This window comes from Engystomops pustulosus, chromosome 9, assembly GCF_040894005.1.
Source record: "Engystomops pustulosus chromosome 9, aEngPut4.maternal, whole genome shotgun sequence".
NCBI classification, from domain to species: Eukaryota; Metazoa; Chordata; class Amphibia; order Anura; family Leptodactylidae; genus Engystomops; species Engystomops pustulosus.
This window is the reverse complement of record NC_092419.1, coordinates 46,056,787-46,068,840: the sequence shown is the minus strand read 5'-3', so window position 1 is coordinate 46,068,840 and position 12,054 is coordinate 46,056,787. Positions and strand designations below refer to the sequence as shown.

The 12,054-nt window shown below is 42.7% G+C and overlaps 1 protein-coding gene across 1 annotated transcript in view; it reads right to left on the bottom strand.

Annotated features, from left to right (window-relative positions):
* The window catches only part of AMMECR1 (AMMECR nuclear protein 1), a 114,478-nt gene that overhangs the window by 16,873 nt on the left and 85,551 nt on the right, over window positions 1–12,054 (bottom strand). The window contains exon 3 of the mRNA XM_072123686.1: window positions 3,741–3,851. Coding sequence (XP_071979787.1) covers window positions 3,741–3,851 — 111 coding nt within the window. The remainder of the gene's footprint in view (window positions 1–3,740; window positions 3,852–12,054) is intronic.

Here is a 12,054-nt window from a genome sequence, read left to right as displayed (position 1 = left end):
TATCAAGAGAGGAATAGATTCTCATGATAAAGACATAGTTTTGCCCTTATACAAATCCCTGGTCAGACCACACATGGAATATTGTGTACAGTTTTGGGCACCAGTGTATAAAAAGGATATAATAGAGCTGGAACGGGTGCAGAGGAGAGCAACCAGGATTATTAGGGGAATGGGGGGATTAGAATACACTGACAGATTACAAAATTTGGGATTATTCAGTTTAGAAAAAAGACGACTGAGGGGAGACCTCATTACAATGTACAAATACCTGAACGGACAGTACAAGGATCTCTCCAAAGATCTTTTTATACCTAGGCCTGTGACCAGGACAAGGGGGCATCCTCTGCGCTTAGAGGAGAGGCGATTCTACCATAGCCATAGACAAAGGTTCTTTACTGTAAGAGCAGTGAGACTATGGAACTCTCTGCCGCAGGAGGTTGTTATGGCCGACTCTATGTACATGTTCAAGAGAGGCCTGGATGACTTTCTGGAGATAAAAAATATCACGGGTTATGGGGATAAAACATTTATTTAATTCTTGAAGGTTGGACTTGATGGACTTGTGTCTCCTTCCAGCCTTATATACTATGATACTATGATACTATGATGACTGCTGAAAATCAATGACTACGGAATAGGAAAACTCAGAAAAGTATGTGGTGGTGGTGGTGGTGGTGGTGGTGGGGGGTGGGGTGAGGGTGAGGAAGATCAGCGTTTCCATGTTGACATTTCTTTAAGCTAAAATTAAAAGTGAAATCGAGAAAAGAAAGAAAAAAAAAAAACTCTATGTGTCCTCTTCCTATAATATCCACAACTGCTTGTGGCTTCCAGAACTTCATGCAGATACCTGAACAAAGGGGAAAGCATGGCTACTCCTAGAGGTCAGTTCATCCCGGGACATGACCGATGACCACCAAAGAATAGTTCTACAATATGCTGCAGTGCAGCTATCTATAATATATACTGTACTCTGTATAAATACTTTCTTTTTGGAATTACCTGAGGTGCATGAAACCAATAGTGGTCATACACATCATGTAGACACGGGCTGTTGGATTAACGGGGTGAAAAATGGACCATTCTTACAATAACCACTTTGTAGTAGACAATAATGGAGATAGTCTAATAATTATGAACAGAAACATTTTCAGAACAAGACAAAGTATTTGCTATGTGTATAACAAAGCTACAAGAAAATGTGAAAGAAACAATTTAAGAAACACGTCAGTAATTGCTGCTATGGTTCTGTTCAGTGAATTGTGATATTTGGTTACTGGAAGAACAAGGCAATAAATTTACCATTGTGCCAGTAAACTTACACTCCCACAGCCAGAGAGCACTCGAACATTATGTGCAGGTTTTATGCCAACTCAAAAGCCAGAGGGAAAAAAAAATATTTTTTTTTACACAGTCAGTAAAATGATTCAAATATGATTCAGAGAATGAACACTAACTTTAGTTATGTGCCATGCGGCGCCCATTGTAGCCGGATACATATGTTATCTACCCATTACGTCTGGCATAAAGCTATTTATATACCAACAAAGCTGGGGGAACCGCGATTTCCCAGCCCAAACAATGTGGGGACAGACTCATTTGCTGTGAAGCTTTGCCTTCTCTTGGGGGCCAAGCTCCCATACTGGATTCATGCCATTAATATGGGATAGAAGCCTCTCACAGCAGAGTATCACAGGGTCTCAGCCCCTCACATTATAGTAAAAGTGAAGGCTGCATTATATATAGTATATATTTTCATCCAGAGAAAACGGATGACCGAATAGAAGCCAATAGGAAGCATTAGACTGGAGTGGCTATACATATGTGACTAGAGCCTACAAGGCTTGAACCAAAATAGGTTTGGATAAAAGAATTAAAAAGTTAATGGAAAAAAAACAAATGTTCTGTTTCATAGTTATTACATATTGTGGTTGCCACAAAGGCTGTATACCAGATGTTCTACATGTGTTCTACAGCTCACGAGCGAGTCTGGTCCAACAAACTTGCTCCATTTGCTTGTAGGTGTTAGGGCACTGAACAGAGAAGAGAAAAAGTTCCATCGGCTGGGGGAGATTTATCCAAAGTGTCTGAGGATGCGTTCACAGGTGGCATTTTGGGGAAGCATTTTCAGAACGTTTTAATTTTGATAAGCGCTTGTCTGCTTTGAAAGAGTTCTTCACTGCTGGAAGTGGTAGCAGCCGTGTTAAAAGGGTTTTCCTACGAAACCACAGGAAAGGGCCCAACTTGCTGATAGGTGGGGGTCTCCGATATGAAAACCCCACAGATCACAAGAACAGTTGGTCCAATGTACCCCCGCCAGACCCCTCGTCTCTCCCAGAGATGAGGGTAGCTGCTGGTTTGCCTCATTGAGCACTCTGGAGCTGACAGAGATTGCAGAGTATGCTCATCACTATCCACTAGATAGGGCCTAACTTGTTACGTGGGAGAACCCCTATAATATTTTCACAGCTGCTTACACTTCTAGCAATGAAGAGGAATGCTGTCTTGTGCTCTACACAATGATATTTTTTATATTTTTCAAGGGACTGTTAAGGCTTCCAATAAGTCATTTTTTTTTAAAAGTGTAACAAATTTTCAGAAAAAGCAGCAGAATTCTGAAGTTTAAGGCTGAGTCAGAAGAAAGATCCTTCCTGCTTCTCTCATATGACACATCTTCTCTAGAGGTCACATGTAATGCCATAATTAGTGAGCTGACAGTCCGTCTTGGATTAAGCAGTGTTTTCAGAGAGATGCTTTTTTTACTGATTTAAGTGAACAGTGCAGGATTGGATTCATAGTATAAAATATACTGATCTGTTGAAATGCAACCAAAAGATTGACAAAAATTGTGCCATCCATAGGACTCACCGTTTTTGGTTACATTTGATTTTAAAGGAAAGCCATAGTTGCCCACAAGCCAATTTGGTGCGAGAAACTACATCTGTGCTACTGTGGGATTTCACTTAATGAAACCGTGAATCGATGAACGGACATGCTGAATTCAGTTCAGAAAGTTTGGAAGTTCACAGAGTAAGATTCTTGGACCAAATGCTCTAGGGAACAACATGCTTCATACTGGCGGCCCAGGCTGCTGGAGTATCCTTCTCTTCTCCATTGTAAACAATGGTAGAAGACATCCAGATCTGTGTTTCCTTCAGGCATTAAAGAGGTTTTCACACAAACTAAAGTTAGGCCTTTGCTGATCAGTGGGGGTCTTTGTGCCAAGACCCCCACAAATTGCAAAAAACAAGGGGTCCAACTGGGTCCCACATACCTCCATTGGACCCCTCGTCACTACGTCAGACTAACGGAGCAGCCGGCTGCAAATGACCATTCTGCTCCATTAATCTCTATGGAGCTGGTGGAGATCGCCGAGCGCAGTGCTCAGCAATTTCTGTCAGCTGCATAAAAATTAATGGAGCAGAACGATCATGAGCCGCTGTCTGCTCCATTAGTCCGACGGACCCCTGGTTTTCGTGATCTGTGGGGGTCTCAGCACTGGGACCTCCATTGATCAGCAAGTTAGGTCCTATCCACGGAATAGCACAGTGATTCCCACCAATCCTAAAAACTGAGGTATATCTCCAGGGAGATTTTTATGTGTTTATATCATTAATGACAAGCGGTGAAACAATGGAACACAATGGCTGAACCATCTGTGCAAATCATAAAAGTCTCTACCAGTGATAACGCACATACAATTGGATGCTTTCCATATCACATGTAACCATGTGGTGAATTACCTGGTAAGTGTGTACTCCCTGAGACCAGAATGCAGGTTCATGGCAGAAAAGGTTCCTATGCATCCACGCAGCCTTTTGTCCCGTCCAATCTTCCATGTTACAAACAGTGGGCTTGAAAAAGAACAGAAAAAAGGACATTTACTAAAACTATACTAGACACTTTATATAGACTATAAGACTAGACTGCACAGTGTGAACAATTTCTAGGAGACAAAGGAGGTGGTGTGCCGTAGCGAGCGCCATGTAATCTTCTATTATTGTACTGGTCCCCTGTACAGCCATTTTAAAAGAGAATATTTGTTCCCTACCAGACGTCCCCTTTAATATGTTATGACTGGTCGGTGTATAAAAACACAGGAATATACAAGATAACAGCATTAGACAGACAACATAATGCAGTGTAATGGATGACATGAAGCACAATGCGGAGTGACATATTGCAGGCAGGTCTGTATATTTGCTGGGCAATTTCTGAATAATGTAGGAAGCGGCAAAAACATCTTCTATTAATATTAATTATAAAAGGTGAATCAAGGTAAAAGCTACGCACACAGGGAGGAAAGAACAAGATTCACGACATGGAAAGCGATTTTACTGCAACGTACTAGAAAATGTGATCCGCCACAAGAACCCATCGAGGAGAAAACTCACACTGCACCCTCCATCTATAGCTAAAAACATTTAAAATACAAAAGTCAGCTGAAATAAAGACCAAGCAAGCAAAGCGGGCACTGCCAATCCACACAGTGAATGACAAAAAAACCCTTTAAATTAGAGTGAAAAACCCTCCAGTAAAAACGATAAAAGCCTGCGTGTCAGACATCAGGTCAGTACTACAGCACCAGTGCCCCCGTGACTAGTCATTTTTATTACATGCCTACTTTGGTGGGTCATAAGCTGGAATCACTAGAGCAGGTATGTCTCCTGGTCCAAAGCACAGGACACTGCTCTATTATACCCAGGGGCCCTAACAAACCAGTTGCTTTAACGAGGGGTCCATGGTACCTCCATTGGCCCCCTCGTCACTCACTCGTTTTAGTGATCTGTGGGGGGAATCATCTAACTTGTTCTATGGGAAAACCCCTTCAAAGGTTTGATCATGAAAGGGTATTCCCACGAAGACAAAATTCTTCTTTCTGACTATGGTCGAATTCTTCTCATGAATAGCTTCTCTTGTCTGCACACTGTACTGTTCTGTGCCTCTCCAAGTGCATTACAAGAACAGCTCAGACAAAGGCACTTCCTGCCGGCAAGCAGCAGTTTGCAGGGTCTTCCTGTACAAGCTATAAGGCAAGATAAGGTCTTTATCTAGTAGGGAGGAATATAGCAGAGTTGACTGTGTTATAGGTGTGTGTTAACAGAGCTGCAAATGTCACTTATCTGCCTCATCTCTATTTTTTTGTGTGTCAAATACTAGTAGAATCTTCAGAAGCTAAAGTGTAGAAACATTGTACCCTGATAATCTAAGCACATTGTCAGCACACAGCATCTTATAGCACAGAGGAATCATTAAAGGGGTATTCTCGTCTGGGCATTCACATTCAATTTCATTAATCTGCCAAAATATATACTTATTTCAATTAGGTGTTACTAAAAAAACTTGTGTGTGAAGATATTTCTCATAAATGTAGTCATATTGTCCCTTACAAACAAGACTGTACAATCACTGCAGCACAGGTGGCCGTATCCAAAGACAAAGAAACAAAATGTTTTTGTATATGAAATGTCCGGGAGTTACTGTATATACTACAGCCCCCTGTGCTAATGAATGTTTAGTCCAGGTGGTAAGGCAGGACTCAATAGCGCATGTCTGGCCACTGCTGCCGAAATGTGAGGTGGTCGTATTGGAGGTAGCCATCTCGTTTTTAAGGTACAGCAAGGCTACATTTATGAAAAATTATCTTCACAAAGGAACTTTTTTTTTTAATAACATTCAATTGAAGAAATGTTTACATCTGGCAAATTAATTTAACTGAATGTGAGTGCTTAGGGAATACCCCTTTAAGTTTCTGCTTAGAGTCCCTGCCCACACAATGGAATATTATACTGACATCAATGACTTATAAGAGCTAAAAAGCAATAAAACTGATACAAAATGTAAAGTTAGGGGGTTAAAATGTATAAACTTAAGAACTTTCATGGGCAAACCCCTTTAAGGACAGACCATGCATTATAGATTGATATACAGGGCTGTAACTTGCAGTTTGAGAACACAGTGACCACATCATTGTATAGTAGCAGCTATGCCTGGCCCTGTCATAGGGATGTGGCTCAGTGCAGTGCCATCAGTGAAAAGCAGACCCCATGGCTTTGATACATATAGTCTACCCTCATCATAGGGGACACAGATGCAATAGTTTTCTATTCAACTTCACAATATGTCAGATTAGAAGCTGAGAGATGCTTTCTGGTATGAGCGTCGCCTGTGCCTGCAGAGTAAGGGCCGTGTCACATTGTAGAAAGGGATCACGTTCTGGAAATGCTTCACTATGACAGGAGCCCAACACGTAAACTGCAAGAGAATACAGATTAGTCACCTGTATGTGTCACACACTGTCACCACCTTGTGCTAGGAGAAGGATCAGTGGTGAAACCTGCCACACATACTTGGTAGACATCAGTTTTCAGACCATTTACTGCGAGACACGATCAGGCACAGTTTTGTCAGGTAACCACTGGAATGGTATTCTTTAATTCCATGTGAACAGCTCAGCCCCCTTAGTTTGTAGGCGACTATGTCAGGGAATTATACTAACTAAATGGTGCAATAAACAGAAAAAAAAATGGGAAAACAATTAAAAAAAAATCAGCAGACAAAGCGCTCTCCTGACACAGAACATTGTCAGATGGATAATGAAGCCACATTCAGGGACATGGCCTGTGATGGGACCGCTGCATCAGAAGAGTGATGGATGCTTATTGGCTTGTTACCAGCTGACGATGCACAGTACAACTGGAGGACCTCCAGGTCTGAGGACACCATCCCATGTGGGAATATAATCATGTGTCCCCTCAATACATTCCGTTGTACTTTTTGGATACACAAGTAAGGAATCTCATCTGCATCAGAACCATTACATCTTCAGGGTCAAGGTCAAAGAAATGGGCCTAAGGCACAGCTTTATAACCAGCGCTTGTACAAGAGGGTGCAGGAATTAGGACTCAGCGTGTCTGACCACCAAGGGTGGGGGTTAGCAAATCAGTTGTTATGCATTATTTTCAGGACAATGGTGTTCCTGTTCAGTCATGGGGTCACAGGTCGAGCAAACTTCATTCAATGTCCATGGTAGTGCTGAAAACAGACAAGCACAGCACTACCTCTAGGTAGGGAAAATGGCTAAAATGTACATTACTGTATCATACAGCCAAAAACATTAATCCAGTCTAAACAGCATATAGAATCCACATATCTGTCCCCAAACAGTAAACATTCAAAACACAAGGGGGCGCCGCAGTATCCACCAGCAATATACATAGATACAGGATCACGTAGTACAGGATATAAATTTTGCATGACCTTACAGTACAGTTATATACGGGGGATATAATTTTTCCCATCCCTTTCCCAACATTGTGTAGATTAAAGGGAATCAATCACCGGGCAAACCCGCCAAATGTCCAACGCTACCTTTATCCTGAAAAAAATAGTTATATCCGTGGACAGTCAGGGATAAATCTATACATTTTTAGGATAAAGGTAGTGTTGGACATTGATAAACATTTTCAGAACAGATAAAAATAACAATGTGCATTTGATGGTTTATAGGTGATTTGCCTGGTGACAGGTTCCCTTTAATCTCCATCTATACATACATTACACACGTTGGAAGAGTCGAGTCTTCATGCAGTGTGCAGGCTGGAGGGTAGGAGGCAGAGACTACCACCTTCTGGAGACTCCAGGGGTCGCCATCAGATGCCAGGTGCTGCTTCCGGGGGACGCTATTGTCATCACTGGAGTAACCTACAATCTATATTGGAGGAGCACACGACTCTGATATGGAAATACAGCTACACTACAACATGAGTCACTGGTGGCAATGATGGCACAAGGCACTGAAGACACATTGGCAGAGCTCACAGACAGTTGCCATGCAATGCTACAAACATAAAATCTGTCGCCCTGCTAACACAGAGTCCTCTAATTCTGCTAAAGACGTCCAATATGCAACCAAACAACAAAGCAACGTACAAAGCCTTAAAGGGGTATTCCCGTTATGAGAAATAGGGGGTGGAGGGACTGCTGGACACGTTTCCCTTTCTATTCACTTTCCTAAAAACAGAATGAGCACAATAGTGACTCCCCCTCTCCCTCCCCCAAACATGTGAATCAGAAAGCAATGAAGGTGATATACTACAGCCGTAGGCACTAGGACCGCTCCGGGTCTTTATAGTTCAGTGCATTATAGGATTATGGATTAACACTGATAGTAACGCTGAATATCACAGGAGGCGTTTCCTTTATGTATGGAGTGTTACAACAAGGTAGTGAGATGTCCCCCAGCCCCAAAATACTACACAATACCCAGATTATACCAGGTGGTAAGATGTATGCCCCTATGGGTTAGTGTACACTGCCAGTTGCATATTTCCTCACAATTTAATTAAACTACTTGTATTGAGATACTCTGTACCTTTAACCATCTGGTGTCTTGGGCCTGGGTGAACAGAGCAAAATTCCATCTTTTGGTATGATACATTTGAAGGAGAAATATCTTATATGCTTAATTTTTGTATGTGACATGAAAGCTGCCCCTCCCCTAAAAAAAGAGAGAGAACCCGTCATCAGCTTGTTAAACTACAAAATGCACCTTATAAAGCCAAATGCGTGTTCTATTTTGATGTCTTAGTATTATGGCCAACTCTTTATTTATGGCTCAAAAAATTAAGTCAGATGCAAATCCTTTTTCCAGTCGGGGGAATGGGGGGGGGGGGGTGTAGCGCTCGGCGCAGCAGTCATCGGCCACCCATCCTCTCTTCCAAGATGCCACCTATATCCTCTCCCCCGTCACGTCAGGCCGTGCTCCTTGCTCGTGGTCTGCCCCCCACCCCCAAATGGAATAAGAATAATTACATTTTTCAAGCGTCAGACAGCATTGGCCATATATAAGGACATCAGCATAGAACATGCACCAGGCCATATAAAGTATATTTTGTAGTTTACCTTAACGGGAACCTATCGCCAGCTTCACCCATGTTAAACTGTTCAGTGAAAAATATTTATGCCCAAATTAGTCCGATAATTGCACAAAGTCAAATACATGTAACTATTATAACCCAAACTATTAGCGTTAAGTGCATCTCCCAGCCATAGCTTTGGTGGTCCCTCCATCATCCTCCAAGTACAGGAATGTGTTATTGAATGCACAGAAGAAATTAACGAATAGGGAATTGCTGGGCAAAGCTTATCATTTTATGTAATGGCGTAACGGACACCTGCACATTTATTATTACTTGCTAATGAGTCTGCACTCTGAACAGTATACTATGAAACATTCTCTTATTCCTTCATCATCACCTCACCGGACCCTTGAAATCAGCATCATGGGGGTCACATGTCAGCTCATTACAGGAGGACATGAACTTCAAACTATGAACCTGGGGGTGTGAGCAGTGCTGGGTTTACATTTTAGGGTCTGGAAAGAAATTATTCAGAAATAGACTAAAAATTAAACAAACCAGAACTGCAATCTCTCTCTGCAAAAAATATAAATCCCACATTTCTGGCAGAGACCACCTCTACACCATCCAGACGTGACCTCATATGACTGGAGCAGTGCGAGAACACAAACCAGAGGCCTTACTGCATTGTGTATATTCCTCCGAGCCAAGCAGCATGTGCCACTAGCAGAAGTGTATCCCATTATACCCTGCTAGAGAGGGGGGGGGGGGGGTTATCTACCTGCACACAGAGTGTACATATATATTTTACAAGGGGACACAGTGATTTAGAGGGAACCTATCAGCAGAAAGCAGCCTAATAAAACCACTACAAGTATGTTGACAAGAAGCTGAACACCTTCCAGATCATGCTTCTTTTATTGCCAAGAATGTTGGCCTCATCCAGAAAATCAAATGGAAAATTGGTTGTATAAAATTAAGGAGGCGGAGATTAATACTGAAGTGAAGCTCTCTTCCTCAGGAAGCCCCTTTATTCTAATTGATAGTCCTGCATTCGGAGGCATCACTAACCAGTTCTGATGTATGATTTCAATATGGAGGTGGCGTTCAGAGCTCCCCAACTTTAAAGAGAACCCGTCAGGCAAAATAACCCCCCTAAACTAAATATATTTTCATAAACTGCCATTAGAAAGCATTGCCTCTATCCCTTCATTGTCCCTCTAAATGCCTGTAAACCTAAGCAATGAGGCCCTAAAGCTGTATGCAAATGACCTGTGAAATGTCCAATGAGTCATTAGCATATTCAAGCTGTCCAGCTTATTCATGAGAGGGAGGCACAGCCACACCCCCAGTGCTTGACTGACAGTCTGTATAATGATGTGCTTCCTGCTGCTGCGCCCCCTGCAGCGTGTGCGTGCGTGTAAGATACAACAGCTCCAGGCAGCCATGACATAGCAGAACATGTCAGGTACTTGTGTAGCTGATGTCTGTGTCTCTGTGTATTAGGAGGATGCAGCATGTCAGCGGATACAGCACACACACTAGCCATGCTTTACTATACATTACACACAGACATTAGCAGGGGGAGGAGAGGGGAGGGGTAACAGGAGTGACATCACTGCCTCTGACCATGTGACCAGCCTCATTTACATAATAAAGGAAAGATTTTGCAATGATTAATGTATGAATTGACTAGATTAAGGTTGTGATGGGACCCTTGTGAGCTGCTCCAACAGGTAGTGGTGACAGGACTAGTGACACAGACCTGATGACAGGTGTCCTTTAAGTGTTAAACTCTCCGCCTCCTTGACTTTATACAAACAATTTACATCTCTCTTCAAAGTGGATTTTCAGGATGTCACCACACTGGGCCATGAAAGACAAAAACTAGAAGGTGCTATACGGTTTGAAAATATACTGGTAGTGGTTTATTAGGCCAATTGCTGATGACAGGTTCCCTTAAAGTATGTGCCTCGGATGAGTGCAGTAGGATAAGGACTGCACACTGTGCCAGGGATGGGACTACAGGATTTGCACCTATTTCGGGACTTGAATATTTCTGGCATAGAAGCCCAGATAGATCTGCCCTTGTGCGTTTTAGCTTAATAACGGATTAAAACCAAACCTTTTTTCACCCATGGGAAATGCTTTTCACCAAGCCGTAAAGGCAAGATGCAGTTCCAAGACTGGCGGCTACACAGAAATTAGCTAGCCTTATGGCGCCATTCCCCACATGGCTTATAGTGGCTGCCCCAAGTGTCTTATGGATAGGTCAAAAATGCAACCATAGTCGAGAGTCAAAACTTAGGGCAAGAAGATTTGGAGCCAACACAGAAAACTGACTCAAGACACTGGAGCCCTTAAACTTGCACTCCAATTTGAATATTCGGTGGCCAGTCTGGGTACTGCAGCTCAGTCCAGAATTATGCAAATGGAGGCTGAAACATTGTAGTCAGACTGCTGGGGACCTCAATTAATCATGATAAAGGGGACCCCCCAGGCAGTCACACATGTATGATGCAATCTAGAAGGTGTGTGGCAACATGCACAGCGCCTATTTATTGAAACAGTGGGAATGAGGTTCACTATATGAATAACGTAGTCCCAATTCATTCTGGCGAGGTGGGGTAGAGAAGTGACCCATCATGGGCTGTAAGTGCTTGATGCAGTATAGCTAGTGCCTCGGCCCAGTCACCACAGCTCAAGCCCAAGTTTCTCATGAGCTCTGGTGACAGCTCCTGCAGTGTAAGCTTACGGCCATCACATGATACTGCCTGGAAATATAGAAGCTAAGGGTGCGGTCTCACAAGCCTTCATACAGAATATACGCGAATAGCCCATGCTCGTTTAACCATTTGTTGGCTTGATCCCATCATCCAGAGGGCTTTGGAAATAGAATTAGGTAAAGCTATAAAGATAGGAATCCTATGTTACCAGGATACATGTGCAAACAAAGCTCAGTATCCAGGACGGCTATACAGGCACATCTATGAATCAGCGTGCCTGGAGGGGGGAGTCCCATGTATGCAATCCATGATCATACGCTGTACTGCAGCTTGGTCAGAGGTTCAGAAGAACAACACAACAAATGGAGAAAAACCAGGAGAAAACAAAATCAACAAGTTGTGGTCTTTCCTAATGTTATATGTACATGTGCCAAGTGCGATTCCCTGCTTTGTGCATGATTACACCAGAC